The sequence below is a fragment of the Apteryx mantelli genome, chromosome 17 (genome assembly GCF_036417845.1).
Source record: "Apteryx mantelli isolate bAptMan1 chromosome 17, bAptMan1.hap1, whole genome shotgun sequence".
In the NCBI taxonomy this organism is placed as follows: Eukaryota; Metazoa; Chordata; class Aves; order Apterygiformes; family Apterygidae; genus Apteryx; species Apteryx mantelli.
In genome coordinates, this window is record NC_089994.1 from 15,445,085 (window position 1) to 15,467,912 (window position 22,828).

Consider the following 22,828-nt stretch of genomic DNA (forward strand, 5'->3'; position numbering starts at 1 on the left):
GCTGAAAACAGCATTAGCAAAGATCACGCTGGCATCGTTGGCTCTGGATCTCTGCCTTGACCGCTCATTTGTTGCACTCAGCCATTGCTTGTAATAGCAGCCTGAGGAGACGTGAATTTTGCTGTATGCTTCAGAGTGACGTTAGAAAATTGGGGCCTTTGGTAGATAATCAAGCACATTCATTTTCATTTAGGTGTTGGATAAAAAGGATGATTTTGCATAAAAGGAAAACTACTAGTCGCTAATTATTTTGAATTGCGAAGCCTGCGATTTCACTGGGAGCTGCAGAAATCCAGGTGCCTGACTCCTAAAAATCACATACCCTGTGCTCACAGGCAGCACAATTTTTCTGCTTTTACTTTTTCCATCTGCGCCTCTCCCTTAGCGATAGGAAACCCAACAGTGGCACAGACTGTTGTGCAAGTGGGTGAAGACTGAGGTCGTATGTGTTTAAAGCATTAGCAAGTGCTGGCTGGTAACAGCCTTACAGACCCTGGACTTCGGAGGCAGGTGCCGAGTGTTTCTCTGAACCAGTTCTCCCTTTCGGCACTGCTGAGTGCCCTTTCCAGGAGTCTTGGGCTAAATGCTTTACACCTGCTGGGCCAAGGTCAGGTTCAGAAAAGGAGATCTCAGATATTTTTATTTCTGTTCCCTTGAGCCCCATCCTCCCCCCAGACATTCCCGTGTTCTTGGGCCAGAGCACATTATGTGGGGAAGAAAAGGGTGATTGTGCTGAGGTAGAGCGGGGAGAAGATCTTCTATGTTGTAGCGGTCCCCATGAGTGGGACCTTGCTCAGGGCCAAGCATCCTGCTGACTCCTTGTCCCACTATGTCACCTGCTGTCTCTGTCTGCCCTTTCTCCACGGTAGGGTCACCCTTTCCCTCCCTTCTCCCTGAATTTCCCATTGTCCCCCTTTGGCAAGTGTGATCTTCTCTTGAAGATACTGCTCAAGCCAAACCCTCAGGGTTGCTGCTCTGTCCCATGGATCATGTTGAAGAGTATGGAGAACAAGTTAGGGGTTTTACATTTCTCCTTGAAAGTGAATGGTTTTAATAACTGGGAAGTCATCATAAACAGTGCTCAGAGTTGGTGGCATCAATGTCTCAATGTTCTTGATTTTGTTCCAAGTTACACTGATCTTCAAAGCCAGGTTTTAACCAGGAGCGTTTTTGCTATTAACCTTCACAATAGGGTGCACTCATTCCAGGTGGGTGCTCAGCAAGCAAAGGTCACATCTGACACCAAATGTCTGTATAATTTCAAATCTGGCTCTGTGTTCGTATCTGTGTGATCCCTGGGATGTATAAATGACAATTCTTCCCTCTGTTCTGGTTAAGTCCCATGGAGGATAGTGTGTAAGCAAGCTTGTCTGTGGGCAGAAGACTCCGACCAAGCAGTCCTTCCCTTTTGCTTGATAGAAACCATAGTAGACTAGAGTTAACTTCCTCCTTTGAGGAAGACATGATCTATTCATGGGCTGTAGAGAGAGTCTACAGAGATTTGATGGCCAAGTGTAATGGCTGAAGTTCAGTGATGAAAACACCCTTTCAAGTATTAGCTCATAGAGATGCCAAATTGCAGGTTGTAAGAGGAAAGGTATGCTGAGAACCATAGGCCACATTGCATCTGTCGTTGCTCTAGTAATAAGACGGGATTCAGAATATGATTGTCCTTCTAAAGAGCATCCCCAGGCTCAGCTTTCAGCCAATCACCTCTGCTAAACATATTCAAAACAGTGGTAGGGCCCTGATTTTCCCCACCACTGGCAGCAGATTTGCCTTCTTATGACCCTTATTCTTCCCCTTGGCCCAAGACACCATGAAGCCAGGAGGAGGATGGGAAAAACTGCCATGCTGTGAAGAGAAAAAGGCATGGCAGCGCTGTCAGATAAGACCTTGAACAGAAAGTAGCTGAAGATAGGACATCAGGTTCCTTGGGTGGTTTTGATGGCAGCAGACCATCTGTGATGTACCCAACGGTCTGTTGAATGTGGGAAGGACCCCTGGTTGCTCTTGCATTGACTGGGAGGTTAGTTGCAGCTTAACGCTTAATTGAAAGGTAAGTTGGTAGGAGCAAAGGGCTGCAAGCTAAATAGAGACATATTGATCAAGAGTGGGAAAGGTCACTGAGCCAAATCTGTACTCTTTTTAAGCCTTTCTGCCTCTTGTGTGTTGCAGAAAAACAATGGATTTGAATGCCTTGAGGTTTGCTCGCAGGAAGAAAACCTGCTGTTATGGCTGTAGCCCAGCCGTGCCTGCCGCCAGAGCCAGGGTTTTAGCCTGCAAGGCAGCGCACAAAGGAAGGAAGGGCTTGATTTACTCGCGTTATTCAGCTTGTGACTTGCTTGAGGGAGGCAGTGTGTTGTAAAATAAAATACAAATAAAAGGAGGATATTCAGGCCTTGGGAAGAGGCAGGACAGCAAAGCACCCCAGAAGAGTTGGCAAAGCCAGCAGTGATATTTAAAGGGCGATATTGTGGAAGGGGGAGAAAGCCTGTGCTTGTGTTGACACCAGAGCAGGTGGGAGGTGGTGCGGTTTGTGGAGGGGCAGTTGTCTGGCTCTGGTTTAATTCCCTGTGAACCATGGGTCTGTGCTTCACCGAGCACACGGGTGTCGCTGTCCCCGTTCCCACCGCTCCTGCCAGCCCTGTGCCAGAGCTGTACACTGCATGCAGTTGTACTGCAAACAAAGGAGATATCAAAAATGGTCCATGGGAGAGAGGAGGTTATGTGAGGACAGAGCAACTAGAAACTCCGGAAAATCAAGTTAGCCAGTCATTCTGTGACCTACTTTCCTTTTGGCGATAGCTGTGGCTTTTCGGGGGTGAATGGCTTCTAATTTTAGCCCATGGTTCATCAGGGAAGTCTATATATTTTCTCACCACTGTGCTGGGTTTTGGGTGAGGTGTTGAGATGCAAGCTGGCGTTGGCCTATGTCTGTTTTTCCTAAAATTCAGGTTCTCCTCTGATGCTAAATTCCATCATGCTGCTTTACCCTCTTGTGACCTACTTAACATGTATGATTTGAAAAGTTCCTCAGCACTGGAGAGAGTCATTCTGGAAAATTTGACCTGTAATTCCCTCTTGCTACACTCTGCTGGACAAGTAATTGGTTCCCAGAAAAAAAAAAGAAAAAGATGGCCTCCTGCCTGTGGGTATGTGCTGACCACACACTCATCTTGGCTTCCAGATGAGCTGTGAAATTGCACCTGAACAAGTACCTTTTTCTGAGTGCATTTGCAAATATAATAGAGTAAAACACACCCCCACCCCCATGCCAAAATCTGAACTGTGAGTGCAAACTGTGGCGCGTAGCAAGAGGACATCCATTTTTAGAAGGACGTCTGAGAAAGCAACTTAACGTTTTTAGTGTTATTTGTAGACTAGAATAAGAATAAACAGTGGGTAGCATTTTCGAAAGCATCTGACTCCTATTTTCAAAAGTGGCTTTAGTCCCTTAGGATGCTGGCGCCGAGCTACCTGGAGAGATCGGATTGTAACGGGTGCCTCGGTTGCTGCTAGAGGTTGACAGCAATGCAAAAGTTGGTGATCTCTTAACTTAAACTGTGCGAGTGACCCTTGGCCTCTCCCCAGCGGGAGAGGTGCTATCTGCTGGGTCTGACACCTGTAAGACGGCAGCTGTGTAGCACGGACTCCTCAGGGGCTTCAGTTTGCCCCTCTGGGATGCGTTATTGTATGCAGCGAATTTAGTGTCTTTCCATGTCAAATTCTCATAATCGGGGCAGCTTCTCTATATTTTTAGTAACAGTTTTATTCCACCAGGCTGTTCATGGGATTCCTTACATCCATCCTTCCCTGGAGTGGGTTCAACATACCTGGGCTTGAATAAGTTTTGGTGCTTTAAATCAGCGTTTGCAGGTCGCTGTTCCGCACGTGGAGGAGGGCAGCGTCCCCGTGCTCTGAATTGCTCTTTGGCTCTGTTGCGTGGGGCCGCGTTTGCTCAGGCCTCGTCTGTCCGAGCGCCCCGGGGAGGCTTGGCGGTGGCCTTGGCGGTGCCTCCCCGCGCCGGCTGTGCCAGCAGCCCGCCGGCGCGCGCCTCCGCGAGGTTCGTGCTCTGCAAAGTCCCCTTTGTGCCCAAATTCACCCTGAGCTGCTGCGCATGGAGGCACTCGCGCCTTCTCGCTGGCCTTCATCCCGGAGATGGGGCCACCTCCGGTTCGAGGGCTCCTGCAGACCGAGGAGCAAACTGCCTAGGCTGATCTGGTGGCTCCGGCGAGCCCAGGCTGCAGTTCACGGGTTGGTGCTGGTGACTCGGTCGGCAGAGCAGCTCGCGCAGGTCTCCCTCTTGCTTCCACTGATGCATAGTAAAAATCCATAGCGTCTGTTCCCGGTAGGAGGGCAGAGGGATTAGGAGGAGCAAGGTGCGCTTTGAGTCCGCGTGGTGTTTTTCTCGGGAGCGACGCCCTGGCTTGGCCGGGGACGAGGGCTGTGCGCAGGCGGGGGGCATCGCGCGGCCCGTGCTACGCCGCCTTCGGGACGGGAGCGGACCTGCTTTCCCGGAGGGTTTACGCGTTGCCGTCGCAGGCGCGTGAAGCAGCGGCGAGGCCCGAACCGCGGCGCGGTTAAACCCCGGCCGTCGTTTGAACAAGCACGCGTCGCTTCCCTCTAAAACACGGAGCTCGGGTTTTGCCCCGCGGGGAGAGCGTGCGCGGGGACGCGGTGCAGCGGTGGGACCGCCGCGTGCCGCGGTCCCTGGGGCGAGCCGTGCGGCGGTGCGGCCCGCTGCCGGGCTCGGGGCCGCGTGGCGCCCGCCCTCCCCTGCTTTGCTGTCAGCCCCTGCAAAACTGAGTTTGATGCGGAGCAGCCCGGGGAAGCCGGCAGCGATGTCTGTCTCGCTCCTGGGACTGAGCTGGTGGAAATCAATAAGATTAAATTTTAATTCGCTTTCTGTCTCGGCGCTTGTTCCTTCCAAAGGGCACGGCTATCTATCTATAAACTCGGCATTATGCTGTGAAATTGGAATTCAAAAGGTTGTTCTGAGCTTCTTCCACCCCCTGCTGCTGTTCTGTCTGTGCGGAGCGTATTCCTCAGCTATCCATTTACCCTCGTCAAGTGTGTTCATAAAGCATTAATGCCCCAGCCATAAATAAGGGAATAAATAAATGAACACTTTTAGCATTGCAAAGTATAATCTGGCCGTTAACTACTCAAAGGCACGGAGTGTGACTCAGATCCCGTGGTGATTTTATGTCTGGATAACTGATTTTCTGTGAACTCCTGATTTACATTAGAAAGGAAAGAATCGGGCCTGCAATATCAGTGTGGAACTGGTGCGTTAAAAAAATCCTTATCAGTGAAACCCCTTTTGAGCACTAAATCTGATTTTTAAATTCTAGTTTATTTGGTAGCCGGGGGGGGGGGAGGGGGGCAGGGAGGGCAGAGGGCATTTCTTACTTGGCTGCTGAAAGGGCCTCATTACTTTTGCTTTTGTTTCTAATAACTTTTACTCTGGGATTGTCTCATCCTGGCTTAATAATGCAGGATTTGCTTTCAAAGGAAAAACCAAAAAGGTCGTAGGTTAGATACTGTTAACATTTCTGCATAATAGCAAAAGGTTGCAGAAAGATAAAATTCAAGCACCTAAAAACATTGAGTGACTCAGAATCCTTTAAGTTTTCCTCATATTTTAAGGATTTTTTTTAATTTTTTTTTTTTGGTCCTAATGTCTATTTGAACATCTGCTTCAGGACCTGAAGTTCCCAGTAAGGGCATTGAATGAGAAGTTTTGTCTGAGGCGAATCCCGACCCGATAATGCTGTGTCCTGCGTTTGCAGGTCCTGGGAGCAGAGGTGAGAACTGCAATGACTCCAAGTAAGCTGGGAGAGAGGAACATAAACGTTATGGCATGGTTCCTGCTCCTTGGGTTGAGTGACCAAAGTTTTCCCATAACTACCTCAGTGATGAGGTTCTCTTTTCCAAAAGACTTCTGTGCAATAGCAAAGTTTTCAGCAGGCTCTCGCCTCTGTAGCCCGTTGACGTTGAACTTAATGTAACTTTGGCACCATGACTTTAGAGATGACAGAGTAGGATACTAGATTTGTGCGTAAGTGTGCGTGTGCGTATAGAAATGCATTAGATATAGTGTGGGTTTCACCCCTCAGCTGTGGATAGCATACGAGACAGCCGACCACAGAATCTCGCCCAGGATGAGTAGCCAAAGATGGAGTCCAAGAGCAGCAGGAGTGAGTCAGCTTGTCACGCTCTGCGCAGGAAACCTGGCGATTGTCATTAACGCAGAGCGCCAGCGTGACTCGTTTCCCCAGTTTTCTTACTATTTATGATTAGTCCTTTGTAACCTTAGTTACATGCATCCTCTGGGCTGTGGTGAGGAGTGCCTCGGAGATGGGTCTCCCTTATCACCTTTGTGGTTGGAAGGGTTGCTCCAGCCAAGTGTGAGGGTGTCTGTAGCTAGGGAGCGTGCTGGGACACCTGGGCCATGCGGGCACACTGGAAAAATGTCTTCTACAAGAGGGACCTTCCCAGCAGCTCGAAGGTGGAAGCACCTGGGGATTTTTCTCACGTTGGCTGAGCTAGCAGATGTCACTGAGGCTAGCGCACAACCTGCACGGATGCATCAAGGATGTGGGGGCTCGAGGAGAGTTTGGAGCGTGGTGTGTTGGTTGGGAGCGCTGGCGTTAACGGCCCTTCGTGCTGCTGCGGAGCGACTTCTGCCCACTAATGCCTCGAAGGGACAAGCGTTGTGGAGCTCCCCAACCCCTTCCACGGAGCCTGGGCTTTTCCCCGCGCAGCGGCCTTTGCGCGAGGCTGGGCTCAGTGCGCCTGGCCTCTGGGAGTGCAGCAAACTGCTGCCGTGGTTTGGCTCCGGGATGGAGAGCACTGAGATTAAAAGGGAAAAAATTAGTATTCTCAGGCCCAGGGAAGAAAACCTTTCCAGATAAAACCAGCATTGCCAGGTCACGGTCTGGTCCCAGCAGATCTTGACACAGAGGCAGCGCATAAGACAGACGCTTATTTTTAAATCCCCCCCAAACTGTTTGGCCTTCTGCCTTTTGTAGGATGTAGGGGATGTGAAGTCCTGTCCAAGATTTGTCATAATTTCTGCTGACTTCAGTGACATTTCTCCTGAATTTCTGAATTTTGTTTCAAACAAAATCCAAATCCAGCCTGCATCTTCGACACGCAAGTCCTGCAGCTCAGCCTGTTGTAAGGGCTTCATGGTCCAACTGGCCAGTGGAGATGGTGGCTATGGTGGCTGGGATTTTTTCCCAGCACCGCCCTGTGGGCAGCACTCCTGCCTCTTTGAGGGGTTTGCTTATCCCTGTGCAGGACCTGCCTGATCCCAAATAGAAACGCTTACATTCGCCAGCACGGCCGGCTCTGCCGGCTGCCTACGACGTGCTATAAATAACCCTGGGAGCACAGTTCAGCTGCAGCAGCTTGGAGCTTTAGGGAGTGATGGCTGGAATCATTCCAAGAAAATGCCGCCTCCTAATTTCAGATCCGCTTTCTCAAAATAACTTTGTGTTTCCTTATCTTCCATTTTTAAACTTTTCTTTAAGAGGAGCCCACATGAAATCCCAGCCTCGCCCCGCTCTGTGTTCAGCCTCATGGGGTTGGTTCATCATCCCTGTGGGAGCTCGCATGGCCGGGAAGCTGCTTTCCTGTCCGGTTCCCCATCCCACTTGTATTTTAAGTTTTTCCAAAGGGAAGAAGAGGAAAAAAAGGGGAGAGGGGAATGACAGTGGAGTTTGCTTTGGAAACCAAATGCATTTTAGACCTGAATGGAGATTTTTGTAGTCCACAGGGAGGTTTTTGTTGTAGGCCAAGACATCTTTATTTCCAGGGGCTCGCAGCCCCATCCGGGGGAGCTGTGGGCGGGAGCGAGGCCCATGGCAGTGGGAGAGAGCAACCAGCGTCTTCGTGCAGGCGAGTTTTGGAGGCCGTGCTGCCGTGGGAGAGCAGCAGCGCAGCGATGGGGTGCATCGGTGCAGAGCCCCCCGGGAGCGTGGCCATCTCCGGCACGTTGCAGCCCCTCGCGCTGTGCAATGCGGGTGCGTTCCTGGTGCTCTCCGACGGGCAGGAGGCAGCTGGGGAGCAACCCTGCGGCTGCTGGGCTGCGTCCCTCCAGTGCGGCCGGGCAGCTCTCGCTCACACCCTCGCCATTTGCATGGGTAGGAAGTTCTTGGGGGGCAAGTGCTGCTTCGTGCCACATCTGCAGGTCCCCGTTTGTGAGACCTGCTGTGACGCATCAACACTTGTGGTTCAACCACGTCTCGAGTCACCTTGATCACCCTGCAGACGCGTGTGAGGAAGCAGTGTGTGACAGACGTCACCTGTCGATATGAATTGGCCTTAAATACGCTCCCAAGGAGGTGCCTCTCCCCTAGGAAGTGTCTGTGGTTTGGCTCTGCCTGTGCTGATAAGAAATCCTGAGCCTCTCTGCCGGAGCAAAGGGACTCTGATATAAATGGGAGCAAAATTCAGCCTCAGGGCTTGAGTTCTGCTGTGAACGCCTCTGCTCTGAGTGCTGTAGCAATATTTCAGGAATCCGTACCAAATCTGGAAAAGGGGTCATTAGCTGCTTGCTGTGGAACAGTAGAGGGACTATAAAACCAGTGGGGATCTTCACGCATCTCACTAGAAGTAATGGCTAGATTTACTTCTTGATACATTTCTTTCCATTAAATAACAGGGATTGCAGACCCAGATGCATTGCCGACTGGGGTGGTTCAGCGAATGTAGGATGAACCCACTGGCTTACTTCTGTAGGGTCGATCAGTAAACGTGCTCCTAATGAAGTCAATAGTAGAACTGAGCCCAAAGTGGTTGTGCCTCACGGAGGGGAGTGGATTCAGCAGGGCTGCCCGCAGTCTTCTGCAGAGGTCCAGCGGATGCAGGAGGAGCTGAAGTCTACCCTTGCACCTGGGTGATGTTAGGTTTGCCTCAGTTCCAAAACCAGACTCTGAATAGCTGGACCATCAGGTGGGAGCATGTTTTTCTGCAGCTGTCTGTCCTTCAGTAGGAGCCTTAGTGTGATGGGAACCCTCTAATAGGTATAATATGTCATTCCCAATTCTGCCACGCAGCTCTCGCATTGGTCTATGTGGCCTTTTAGACAGCTCATTACAGTTCAGTTATGATCTGATAAATGCAGCAAGGAGCATCAGCAATTACAGTATGTGTCAAGTGTTAATTGGGCAGCTTTCATGATAGAGGCACTTCTTTGTGTACGTACAAAGATATGACGTGCTCAGAATAGCTTTCCCTCCTGATCTTTCGTTCTGGAGACGTGTACATTACAGTCAGTTAATGCAAGACAAATTATGTCATTCTTCTTGATTCGCCACATGTTCTGCCTATGGTGATTTGCCTCTGGGTCGTCTCATTAAGTTGTCTAAACATGGCAAATGCAGCAGCTGAACGTATTCAGCTTTTTTCTGAAGTTAATCGCATTGTACATAGAGGCCTTCAGCATCATCAATTCATAACTGTAGGATCTGAGCGTGCCAGAGCATCTTTCACCAACGCTGGTGCCCAAAAGAGGGGCCTCTGGTGGCAAAGGCTGCCTCCAGCTTTGTGGCTGCAATCTCGTGCCTGCAATTATTTGTCCCTGCAATAAATTAGGGTGATAATTTTGTCCAAGTACATACCGGAAAAATTTCTGGCAGGCTGATACCTCACCCTCAAGAGGGAAGTGGTGGCCTAGAAGTGTAGCTAGCCAAATAGCCTCTTGGCAGAGGTTGCTGAGCATTTTGTAGTCACTTTTATTTGTTTGTCCTCAAGATGCTCTCAATAGGCAGCTAGCCTAACTCCCCCTGAAAATCTTACACCCTGGTTTTAATTGTTCAAGACTTCCTAAAGCCGCCATGCTGATGTTCTCCAAGGTCAGCATATTTTATAGCTCTCAGAGACCTAAATATTGAGATCTAACTGGAAATTCTGAGCTCTGTACCATTATGAATATTTCAAATTGGCAAGTCCCCGGGCAGACTGAGCTTGTTCCCATTAATGAAGTTAGATGTACAGCAGTGGAAATGTTTAACGCTTAGCAGCCTTTTTTCAGACGGGTCCCCGAGCCAGGGTGGCTGGTTCTGCAGTGCCTTCGACAGGCTCTGGTTGGATTTCTTGGCTGGGTTGCTTGCTACAGAATTGAGCCTTTTGATTTCCCTTTATTTCCTCATGTGAAATCAAATGTCATTACTTATTGATATTAATAGTTCAGGCATAAATTAGTCTTAAATCTTGCACACAAGCCTTGCTAATTTTGTGACTGAAGATGAAGACTTAAAAAAAATTTGGTGATAATTTAGTATCTGAACTTGAGTTGCACCTAAAATCCTCTGTCAATAGTTACAGTAGTTTTGGCTAGAGCACTGTGTTCGGCTGGGGTCTGCAATGCCTGATTTGAATGTTTCCTGGAGGGGCTTACCATGACTGCAATGCATTTTTATCAGCGCTCGTGTCCCACAGCAGTGAGGGTGTGAGGGCCCTTTCTCGAAGGTCTGTACTTTGGTGCAGCTGCTGGAGCAGTTTCTTAGGGAATCCAGCAGGATATCTACGCTGCAGTGCGCTGTTCCCTGAAGGAAGGGATGCTGCATGGAAGAGGCGTTCTTCAGCAGATGGCCTATTTTATGAGCAGAGCTAGATATGTGTTTCTTACCATTTGGACCGCGTGTTACACCCCATTGCTCTAAAGCTTTGGGAATGCTCATGTTTTGCAGATAGGTCCTGGCACTGTGGATCGCTTTCTTCTGGTCAGGTGGGGCTGATCCCTTGTTTCCAGCCATCACGTAGCAGCTGAGGAGGTTTAACATGGTGCTTTTGCTTGGCATGGAGGCAGAGGTCCATGTCAGCCAGGGGTGCCCTGCAGAAGGAGCGTGCAGGGCAGAGGCACGCGTCTGTCGAGCACTCTTTTCTAAGATGAAGGAAGAGTTAGAGAAGCTGCAAGCTAAAGGGGCTCTTGGATCCCACCAGCATCGCACCCTTCTCCTGAGGGAAGCCTACCTGCTGCTGGGAAGGAGGCTGGCCAGGATTAAAGCAGGAGACATTTATCCCATCCCTGCTGCGCTTAGAAATAACTAGGCGCATAACTTGCTTCTGCCGTATCTTCTTCGTGTGTGGCTGCCTGTTTGGCTCTGTTCTGGGACACGTGTTGCTCTCCAAAGACCCAGCTCGGGCATCGGAGCTGCCGTGCATCTCCCCACAACCCCTGCGCGCGTCGCGGCTCGCAGCCTGTGCCCGGCCGGGGCCGGACAGATGTGCAGCGCGGCCAGCGCAACGTGCGCACGTAATGCAAGAGCAGGCCACTGGGTGGCTGCCCCGTCTGCCTAACGCGCCCGTGGCCCCGGGCTCGCTCCCAGCGTCTCCGCGATCCAGTCTGCGAATCCCTGGCTGGGCCAAGCCATGTGTAACCAGCTTGGAGAGTGCCGCAGCGAAAGCCCTGCACGGCACGGCTCTGCGGTGCCCTCCCGGGCCTCGCTGCCCTCTTCTCGGGGTGGAGCAGAAGCCCGGAGAGCCTAATGGTGGCAGTGGGGACGTGCTGGTCAGCCTGCTCTCAGTCGTATCCCTGGCATTAGAGCCAGGGGACCTGCCTCATATATCTGGGCATGAGGTCAAAATCTGACCTGTTTTATGGCTCGGGCAGCTCAGGGAGAGGAACGGGGACTGTGGAAATGCAAGGAGTCAGCTTTGTGTTGGCTTGTGTCCGCTCCTCCACGGTGAGAGTCTGGGCCCCCCTTGGGTCCGTGTGCGCGGCGCGGCGTTGGCTCGTCGGGGCCAGGGTCCGCGCGCGCGGTGCAGCGTTTGCTCCTGGGGCCAGGACGGCTGTGCCGAGGAGCGCGCCGGCAGCCGCCGCTCGGAGGAAGGGGAGCCCGGGCTGCTGCGTGGCTGTTGCTGGCGGCAAAGTCTGCGTGGGGAAAGGGCACGCGCTGCCCCGGGACCTCCGGAGAGGGCGGCTGGGAGCAGAGAGCAGCAGCTAGTGCGGGGGGACACCGCAGGATTCAGGCTCAGCTTTGCATGGGCTTTGGCCAGTGCATTTTGGGGGTTTTAGGGAGAGAGCCGGCCCTTCCTAACTCGCTGTCAGAAGGACGCCAGGACTAGGGGTTAGAGCACCTGGCTGGGACTCCGTGGGCCTGGCGTGCGTTTCTGGCTCTGCCGCAGCTTCGCTAGCTGCTCCAGCCTGTGGAGTACACGTAGTGGTTGTGACGTCCGTAAACCCCTGGGGTCTGCTGTGCAGGAGCGCCGTGGAAGAACAAGGCAAAGACAAATGAATAATGCAGCTGCTGCTTGCACCGTGTGTGTGTGTGTGTGTAGGCAGGCGCCAGAGCAGGCACAGTTTTTGGTTACCTCTGTGGTAGCGTTCTTGAAGGTACTTCTGCACTGCAGAAAGCTCTGCATCCTCACGAGCGCGTAGCAAAAGGAGTAGGTGGAAACGTGTCCTGCTTCCCCTTGTTCTGGTGAACCACCTGGAGTGGGTTTTGCAGCCGGGCCAAGGCTCTTAGCTGAGGCTCTGCAGCTTGGCTGCGGGCACGGTGACTCATGCATCTGGTCCCCGGGCCAAGTCTGCAAAAGTGCATGCTTGCAGATCAGCCTGTGTGGGGGTGTGCAAAGCCCTGGTGAGGAACTTGCGCACCTACCGTCTGCATCCGCACTTCTGCGGATGAGCCCCGGCAGGCCGGGGGCGGGTGGATCCGGCTCTCGGGAAACCCCCCGAGGTCCGGGTTGAGCGGGGGACCCCGGAGGCAAGCCGTCAGCGCGATGTGCCTGCAGGCCGGGAGACATCTCCTCCCTGGAGACCCTAAAAAATACATCTCGCTGTGAGCCGGCCCGAAGGCGAAAGGAGACCGATGCTCGTTTGTCAGAGCGGCGTGAGTCAGACCCCTGGAGCTGCGCTCCCTTCCCCTCCCCGGCCCGGGAGGGATTTGCAGCCGGTGGTTGCCAAGAGCCCTGCTGGCTTGTCTAGTGTGCTGAAATCCCACATCTCACCCTTTCCCCGGCTCCAAATGCTGGGATTTGGCTCCTGCTCTTACAGCTCCAGCCGGGCTTTCGTGCTCATTGGGTTAAAGTTCTGAACATGCTTCAGAAAAGCTTTTCCCCCCCCACCTTCAATGTGCTTAAATCCTATGGCAGCTTAGCTCTGCCTGCACTGCTCCTTCGCCTCTATTTTAGGCAGCAGTGGATTTTCTCCCCCCCCCACCCCATGAGTAAAATTACCTGTTTTATTGAGCAAATGCCCCTGAAAATCCATCTCTTCAGTCCCCTTTGCTGCCAGGTATTTGGCTTTATTGGATTGGCACTGTGTCTCGGCGGCAGCCTAAAGTGATCTGGATTTATCGGGCCGTTTGGAACGGTAATTGAAAAGCCGGGCTTTGCGAGGAAGGGCTGTTTACCAAAAATGTCATCTTTTATTTAGAATCCTGCTGCCGCAAACCCCTGTCTTTTTTTTTTCCTTTTTTTCCCAAAGCCTGTTTAACCACACACACTCTGACACGTGTTTCTGTTTTTTGGGGGGTTTTTTGTTTTGTTTTTCCTAATGAGCGCAAGGTAGCTTGGCTGGGGGCAGGGAAGGGCTCGGCTGCGGCGGGGAGCGAGGGGGGGAGCGATCGCGAGCCGAGGAGCCAAGGGCAGCTCGAATGTAGCGATCACATGTTTGCGAGGCGATGAATCCTAGAAAGGGCATCTCCGCGTGCGTGCTGGCCCGCCCGCCCGCCCTCCGCCCCGCGCCGGCTGAGGTAATGTGCAAATCCAGCCGCTCCAAAAGTGAAAGCGCGTGGCGGCGAGCGGGGGGCTGGCGGCCGCTGCGGGGCCGGCGCGGCGGTGGTGGCGGGCGGGCGACGCGTTCGACTTGCGATAACTCGAGCTGCCGGTGCCCTTCGCGTGCAGCGCTTCCCCGCGGCTCCCCGAGGCTGGGTTAACCTCCCCTGCCCGCCCTGGGGATGGGATTTGCGGCAGGTCTGCAGGGGGTTGGAAGGGGTTATTTTGGCACAGGTAGGGAGCCGAGCCTGTAATCGGTGGCAGAAATAACTTTTCTTCTCCCCTCCTCCCTCTGCCTCCTCCCCCTTCCCTTTCCTCTCCGCAGAAGAAAGCCGAGGCTGCCCACCGGATCCTGGAAGGACTGGGTCCCCAAGTGGAGCTGGTGAGTGCGCTCTCGCCGTGGGGGTTTGGAGGCGAGCCAGGTCCGGCGAGGGCTCCGGGAGGCGAGCGCCCCAGCGGGTGCGTCCGTCTCCGCCGCGAGAAGGAAGCGTGCTGCGGGCCAGAACGTCTCGCTGGCTCGGCACCAAGGCAGGAAGCAAAGTGGCTGAGATGAGTACCGAAATGCATGCACACACACACACGCACACACACGCGCGCGCGCGCGCACACCCCGCTTTGGAGAGCCTTAACCCTTCGGCTGCTTTCGCAGGATGGCACGGAGGGCTCCGGCAAAACCCGCCTCCGCGTCGCGGTGCAGCCCCGGCCGGGGACGCTGCCGGCCTCGTCTGCCGGGGCGACCGCAGTGCCGGGGCTGCATGCCCGCTGCTGCACCGGCCCGCGAGCCTCGCGGCACGCTGCGGCGTGGTTTTCCTCCCTCCCTCCCCGCCCCAGAGACGGGTGCGGAGTGTGCGAGGGGCAGCGGGCGCTGGGGAAGCGGCTCTGCGAGCGCAGGTGAGGCGCAGCCGCGGTGGCCAGCCGCCTGCAGGTACCTGGAGCTGCACACGTCCTGTAGCTGCCTCCCTTGTGCCCAGGGAAGCTAGGAAAAGCGAATTTCAGAAACCGTCTAATTTCAGCTGCACTCTCATCCGGCAAAATCCAGCTCTGTCTCAAGAGAGTGACTCCTGGGGGATGGCTGGAAACAAGCCTTGAGAGGCTGAGTATTGGAGAAAAGCGCTGGAAAACAGCGGTTCTCCACCGATGCTGCAGGAAAGAAGCAGCTGGAAAGATCGGAGGGGGCCGGCCGCGTGCCTGGCAGAGCAGCTCTTGCCTTGCACCGTTGGCTCCAGCCGGAGGGAGGAATAGAGAGGGAGCTTTCCTGCCAAACAGGAATGTGCATCTCAGGCTGTCCTCGGCAGCTGCAATTTGGACTCGCCTTGTGGAGCGTGGTGCTAATTGCTGTCTTCCCTGAGTGCCCAAGGGAGAGGTCACGGGGGATGTGGCGGTCACTGCTGCTTAGTCAAGCCCACTTCCTTGTTTAGGGGAGCAGGGCTCGTTATTTTTCCTTTGAGTCACCAGGGTCAAACCCTTTGGTCTCTTTCTGCTCCTCAGATTGGCAGCACCTGGGTTTGGGGCTTCCTCATCCCAAAGACGTTTCATTTCCTGTTTTGTTTTGTTTTTTCTTTAATAATAATAATAATAATAATAATAGCATAGCAGATACCTTGCCTTGGGTGCTGAAGCTCCAGAGCCCTGGAGCAGTTTGGGAGCCAGTGTCACAGCCCAGTGCAAACCCTTCCTCTGCCGCCCTGTCCCACTTCGTGGAGGGAAGGGGAAACCTCTGCTGAGGACGTGGGCTGTCAAGCCTGGTTCTGCTCTGTCTACGTGCATCTCGCACGCTGTCTAATCTGTCTGCCCGGAGGGAGATGCTTCCTATTGCCTTGCCTCTGCCCGCTTTATTTTTGGCAAAACAGCACCCGGGACCTGCCAACGGCCCTCTGAGCGCTACCAGGAGACAAGATTAGTGGTCAGATCTTCTTCTGAGTTGGAAGGGAAGTCACTCCAGGAAGGAGAGCAGAGCTTTGCATGCTCTGCCTGGTGTGCGTGCATGTACCCCCGTGGCAGCGTGCCAGCAGCACATGGTGACACGCAGCTGTGGCCCAGGAGTGTCTTGCAGAGAGATGGGGGTAACCTGGAGCTAGTCCCATGCAAAACCTCTGCAGAAGTGGTGGTGGCTGTTACTGAAATGCAGATTCGTGGAGTGCACTCAGCTCCGCTCAGGCTGCGGATGTCTCACTTCTATTTGTTTGAGAGCCCTGGTTACTGCATTCAAATGGAGATGGTGACAGATAGCATCAGCTTGATAGCAAGGCAGCTTGCCAGCTGCTGATTGTGCGAGGAGAGAGGTCACCGTGGAAATTGGTTAGTCACTGCTGAGAGAGGCAGGAGGTTATAGCAGCGCTAGCAAACCACAGCCTGTGATCAGGGTGAGGTGGTACAAGGTTTTCGGTGTTTACGGCAGGACGAGTCTGGGACTGCCTCCCCTGCCGCTGGCATTTCATGCCGAGCGGGAAGCTGAGAGCCCGCTGGGTCGCGGCAGGTCTGAGTCTGGCTGGCGAAAGGGGGCCGAGGGGCTGCGGCAGGGCTCTGCCTCTGCCGCGGTGGCGGCAAGTTGCTCTGAGGGGGTTGCGTTTCGGCGGAGGAAGAGATCTTCCCACCTGTGCGCATCGGTTGGCTTATTGATAGCTTTAGACAGAAGGTGTTTTGAGAGCGAGCCAATGTAGCATAAATAAGGGCTTACCTGGAAGTTTTGGGTCTGTCACTGATTTCCCCTCAAGTTCAAGTTGTTGCGAGATGGCCCTGCCCTGGCAGGAATCCTAACTCCTGACTTCCTCCTCCTAAGCAGCTCGCTCGGAGCTTTTGTGTTCACAAGCTCTCCATTGAAATCAGAGTCCTTGGGAGCTGAGCGTCTTAAGGAAGAGGCCGGCGTTGATTGCCCGTTGCCTGGTTCTCCCTGATTTGACCCTGCAAGATCTGGCCCTGCATCTTTTTCGGAGACGTTTTGAAGGGTGCTGATTCTCTTTGCTGCAGGATGCTTGGTTTTGTGTTTCTGTGGCTTTAAATGTGCAGATTTGTACCCAAATCCTATTCCAACCTCTCTGGGGTTTTGGGGGGGCCCTATACCTCTTCCCTGTACCTCCCACACCAGCACCAGCTGATGCAGGACGTCCTGGTCGCCTGCGCAGTCGCGGCTACGCTGCTCTCCGCTTGGCTCCCTCTCTGAGCAGCAAAAACCAGCTGCCCCTGCAAAGGGATCCCAGCACCCGCCAGCGCTGAGCCCGGCACAGATGCAAGTGCTGCAGCGCTGGAGCAGCCAAGGTCGGATTCGGTACATTCCTTAAGTGAGTCATCACATTAGCACTAATCTGAGGGCTCTTCTAGGACCTTTTCCTTGTGTTAAACCCCAGGGTATGTCTTTGGCAGGAATTTTCTCGTTCTGTTGCCACAGAGCAGCTTGCCATTTGAGAGGGTGAAGCTATTAAGCATAGGTTTAAATCTCAGTGACTTGCAGGGGCCTAGCAAAGCTAAGCAGTCACTGAGGTGCTCTGCTGAGCCAGGGCCCTCGAGGCTGTGCTCCCCTCTGGAGCAGGGCGGTGGGTACAGAGGAGGTTGTGACTTAATAACTTAATAACTCCCCTCGTTTTATCCCTGCAATGTAGTGGGACCATTTTAAAGTGACCCGCTGTTTTCCTCAGGGAGAAGTTTCATTGAGATTTGTAGTCTGAAAGCTGCAGTGGCCAGGAAGCAGTTGAGGGCTTCCATTCTGCTTTGTTTTTAAAGAGGTTTCACTAACTCTAAGTTTTCGTCAGTAATAGCTTGCATTGCAATTTTGTTTTTCTCACATGTCATACCCCAGAGAAATGCATTATGTGTCTCTTACCCTGGAGAAACGCTCTGAATGTTTTGAACATGTCTCCTTAGCCATCTGACCTATCAGACTTACTTTTGCTTACTCATTTAGAAAGTTATAATTCTGTGCAGATTGCGGACAGCTCCGAGGAAAGATGATGTTTGTGAAGTCCCTGCCCTGTTGAGAATAGTTTCTTTTATGATTTAGTCACTCATGAGATATGTTTTATATGGGGTAGGTAAAAACTTTTCTCTTGTGCTTGTTCGACTTGTGCGCAGAGTTCAAGGGATGAGACTGCCGTGGAGGTAGAAATCTCTTTGAGATGTTGCTGGGGTGCAGGATTTGGGTTTGGGTCCTGGAGTTTCTTATTTCTGAATGTCTGGGCTGTTCTTCTAAAGTGATGTGTGCAGTGGTCTGCCTTTAACTCTTAGATCCGCTAACTAAGAACTTAGGTGGCTGTTAATACCATATATAAGTAACAGTGGAACCGAATCAGCAGCGCTTGGTGAGCTGAGTAGCGTCAGGGCATATGTGATGTCCCCTGTGCATGTGAGGCTCTCATAACCCAGACACAAAACAAAACGTTCATTCCACCCAGCTGCCAGCGGGAGTAAGGTGTCTGTGTGACTCGTCACATGCCAGCCTGTTTGCTGTGATTTTATGAGCACAGAGGGAAGAAAGGCACTTCCATTTATCGATGTTTCCAGTTCCTGCAGCCCTCTTGCGAGAGCTACTCGCTAGTCAAGGCAGCCCAGCAGTTCCTCCGGTAGACTCTTGCCAAGATAATCGTGGATGTGATGCTCCCAAGCCACAGCTTGATTTCTTCTCTCCGTAGTGCGGACCTGTCCCTCTTGAGCTACGTGATGAGACAGGTGTCTGTGTTCCTCCAAACTTTCCAAGCATGAAGTGCACAGCCAGCTCTGAGCCTGGAGGTGGACCAACAGATCTGAGAGCATTCATGATAGAAATAGGCCCTGGGGAAGAGACGCTGTTGAGAACATGCCTCCTCCTGGGTGCTTACTTGTTCCCTCTTGCCTGCCCTGGCACTGCCAGCATGGGTGGCTAGGTATCTCCTTGCTGTCCTGGTGGGATGCTCCTGGCAGCCTTGCAGCTTGTTGTCCCCTTGCAGGGTAGCAGATGCCTTGGTGCTGCTGGTGGCCCCAGTGCCCCATCTGAGAGGCAGCGTTTCATCTCGCCAGGACTGTCTGCCTGCACTTGTCTGCACTCCTGTTTCATACGAGTTTGCTTGCACTGTCCCAAGGAAAGAGTGACACAAGTCCAAGGGCAGCCAGAGCAAGGTCCTGTTGACACAGTAGTGCCAAGATGTAGCGATGAGGGGCTGCAGAGAAGTAGGGAGAACTACACCTGATCCCCTTTCTGTGCAAATCCTGCACAGGTTGGGCTGGTGTTGCTGTCCTGTTGTATGGCAGGGGGAGAGGAGAGGCAGTGGGTTTCTTTACAAGGCCATAGAGACAGGCTGTCCATGTTAAAAATCAAGCTTCTGTGCCAAGCACTTGTGGCAGTGACGAGGAAAGCCCATGGAGGAGGTGAGCATAGCACCTTCTCCAAAATGAAAGAGAAAGGGACCCACCTGTGTTTCCAGGTCCTGTCCTCTCCAGCTCTGTTGTTAGAAGACAGCGGGATGCAGATGCGAGGCACAAAGGCTAGGACAGCCTCTGTTCAGCAGGTGTTTCGCCCTTTTCATAAGTTTAATCTCTGGTGAAATCGAGTGGATCCCATGGCCTCAGCCATGTGATTGCAAAGAGAAGATGTGCTGGTCCAGGATACTACCTTCAGCCAGGAACCAGCCCTCACACGTTCCCCCTGCCTGTGTTTGGCCACAGATGTTAAATCACTCACAGCTGGTTCCGTGAAAGCGTACAGATGAACTGACGGAAAAGTTGGACGGTGTTTCTGTGGTTAGACAGGAGGTGCGTTCATTAGGAGACCAGTTGCTGTTGATGGTTGGGTCATGCAGGCTTTTATTAACACAAATCATGCCGGCTTAGCTGGTAACTAGAAAAGCCTTTATGGGATTCATCCCGAATGCCCTTCCAGCCCGCTTATGGGGACGCAACCTGGTGACATGGTATATGCCGTGTCTCTGCTCCATGAGCAGTCCCAGGTTGCCTTTTGCTTTAGCCTGGCCTGGCACCAGCTAAAACTATGCAGAACTTTGGATTGACTTATGATTAAAAAAAATACATCCCCTGTGCCAGAGCTGGTCTGGTTTCTTCCTTCTTGGCTGGGGTGGCTGGGATCGTGCCTTGCACAGCAAGGTGAGCGAGGCACAATGGTTGCTTATTGCTGTTTGTGTTAAAGCAGAAACCCAGGCTGAAAATAGGTGCAGCAACGGGTGTCAGGGCTGTGCTGGGAGGGGTGGTGCAGATGCTGGAGACCTGGGAAGAAGCTGAAACCTTGTCCTGTCGCTTCGGTCCAGCCTGGCACTTGTCCTGAGCTGATGGAGTGGCAGGTCGTGGTGGGAGGAGGCCGCCAGGCTCACGGCAGGCATGGGAGCCCGGGTGCACGGGGCGGCCGGGCTGCGTTCGGTGTGCCGGCTCCCTCCTCCCATCCGTGTCCCAGGCCTTGGGGATTTGCGTGCTCCTTGCTGCCAGGGCAGGGGCGGAGGAGCGTTGCTGAGCTTGCACAGCCCATCTTCAAGGCATTCCCGCTCAGTAGCTGATGGTGGCTCTCGGCACGGCCTGAGCTGCGGTGACTCGGTCCCCATGTCCGGGGAAGGGTGGCATTTTGGCGCAGCTGATGATCGCAGGGGTACGACCAAGTGTGGTCCATACGCACCTTTCTCTCCCTGTATCGTGGAGGTTTCCTGAAGGGCCTTCAGCCCACAGGCAGGGAGGGAGAGGAGCCACACGGGCAGGGATGGCTGCAGGTGGTCAGGCGAGTGTGAGCAATCTGGGGATGGATCCAGGGATGGATCCAGCTCTCCCGAGGCCCCACGGAGGGCTCTAACGTGGTGCCTCTTCACTGAGGGTCCAGGGAGGAGAGCAACCCCATAATGGATGCTCCCACCTGGATCTGGAGACCACCAGGCTCCTGGGGCTCTGCCAGAGGCATTTTGGGTGACCATGGACAAAACCCTCGGGCTGCCAGAGCCTTGCTGATGGACAGAGCCAAGAGCATCGCTGTCCGGGTGCTGCGAGGTGCTCCGGAGCTGAAGCGATCTCCTGGGGCCGACCCACCCTGGCGTTGCGGGAACCGCAGGGGCGAAGGCTGGTCCGCCCCGCGGCTGTTGGCGTTTGGCTCCCTCGGCAAGCTCCGGCAGGCTCTTCTCGAGTAGACATAACAATTTGCAGCGCGCAGCCTGTCTCCTGCCGCTCCCCGAGCCCCCCTTTCCCCTCGCCTCCCCCGTGTCATATGTTCCAAAGCGCACTGCATTTTCAACAAGCGAATAACAACCACGTACTCCGCCGCGCAGTGTTTATATGTATTACGTAGCAAATTGCTTGTTCTGAGCCAGCTCGCTCGAGCGCTGCCTGCCCTCCCACGGGCTGAGCCGGGATGCACCGTGACTCAAGCAGCGCCGCGAGGAGCCGGCACCCGCCAGTATTAAAGCGGAGGAGCGGCGCGAGGAGCGGGGACGGGAGGCGGGTGGGCTGGGGGGCGCGGGGACGGGCGCCGCGCGCCTGGGCCGCAGCGGCTCGCGGGGAGACGGGAGCCCACGCTGAGGCAGCGGCGCTGCTGACGGGTTGAAGTTTCTAAATGTCAGACTGTACCGTTCATGCCTTCATTTTTCTTATTTATTTCAGCCATTATACAACCAGCCTTCAGACACCAGGCAGTACCATGAAAACATTAAAATGTAAGTACGTGGCAATAAAGGCTATTTTAAATGTCAGGTTGTACATTAGGCTGGAGCGGGAGAGATGCTAGCTTGCGCCCAGTCCTTGTTTCCTCTTAAGGCTGCCAAGACCTAGCGCGTACCCTTTTAGAGCTGCTGCTGGGGCCTGGAGCAGCAAAGCATCTGCCGGAGTGCAGCCGCCGGGAGCCGGGGCGCTAGCGGGATGCTAAAGGTGCGCTTGGATTTCCCGGGGGAACCGGTCCTGGCCGCTCTCTTGGTGCGTCGGCAGAGAGCGTTTGCCGTAGTTGAGCGGGCTTCAGCGCAAGTTTGCAGTGCGCTTTTACGTGCAGGAGCGCGTTTCGGAGCCAAGGAGGGACAGGAGCTGAAGCCGCAGGGCTCAGGCGGCAAACGCAGCCGCTTGGAGGCTCTGCGGCCGGCTGGGGCAAGCTGCTGAGCCGCACTGAGGAGGAAGCGGATAATCCGCGAGCAAATGTTAGGAAAAGCGCCCTGCCACGGAGCAGTGGTGGCAGGGGAAAGGCGCTGGGTAATGCGAGCCCACGTGCGCAGCCGCTGCTCACCTGCCTTCTCCCGGCCCGTCGCGCTCCTCTGGAGCGGACCCGAGGCCACGGCCGGAGCAGCACGGTTACGGAGATGGATTTGGCTCCTCCAGAGGTGCGGGGCCTGCCCCGGGACGGATGGCCCCAGCCCGGGGCGCAGGGCTTTTGGGAGAGGGGCCGGCATGGCGCGGGGCCCCGCTCCGAGCTCCACGCTCGGGCTTGCTTCTGAGTGATGCTCGTGCTCACGGGTATTTTGGAAGGAAATGAAATGTGAGGCGCTTTTTTTTGTTTATTTTGCACGTACTGAAGTACGAAATCAACTGCCAGCTTGTGTGTGTGCGTGCGTGCAGGAAAGGTGGGGTGAAATTAAAAGTTGCAATTACAACTAGATTTTCATGAAGCACCTCTTGAATGTCTAAGAACCACTGTTTATTTCAAAGATACTTACTGAGACTTGGCAATTGTGTAATTTATGACTTATCACCTCAATACATGATTTAATCATCAACTTGCATTTAATAACGACAGTAACTTCCTGAACGTAGAAGAAATATAACAGATAATGAGAATAGCGATAACTGTGGTTATTGTTGGAAATTTTAAATAATCAAACCAGATCTGAAACTTGTATCTGGCTTGAATGAACAGCTGACTGCTCTAGACGTGCTGCCTGGTGCTGCCCGCAGTGCGTCTGCTCTGGTAGGGGCTCAGTCAGCTGCTGATAATCATCTCGAATAATCTGTCGACAAAAATTCATAATCTTCTGCTTTCAGCAGTGTGTTAATTGATGCCGGGCGATCGCAGTGGCAGGACTAACGTTCCCTACTCTCCCGTCCTGCTGCCGGGGCTCAGGGAGCTGCGTTGCGTTGTGTTAGGTGCTGCTGGTGTTTAATGCCGCCTGTCCCCAGAGTGCGTGGGGAGGAGGAAGAGGATCTGGTAGATGCTCGAACC

The 22,828-nt window shown here is 53.6% G+C and overlaps 1 protein-coding gene across 11 annotated transcripts in view; it reads left to right on the forward strand.

Annotated features, from left to right (window-relative positions):
- The window catches only part of NCOR2 (nuclear receptor corepressor 2), a 287,903-nt gene that overhangs the window by 140,884 nt on the left and 124,191 nt on the right, over nucleotides 1–22,828 (forward strand). For 10 of the 11 annotated variants that reach the window (XM_067307243.1, XM_067307251.1, XM_067307252.1 and 7 more), the window contains exons 7-8: nucleotides 14,060–14,116; nucleotides 21,289–21,341. In XM_067307243.1, the coding sequence (XP_067163344.1) occupies nucleotides 14,060–14,116; nucleotides 21,289–21,341 (110 nt within the window). The remainder of the gene's footprint in view (nucleotides 1–14,059; nucleotides 14,117–21,288; nucleotides 21,342–22,828) is intronic. The other variant, XM_067307248.1, reaches the window with a different exon arrangement.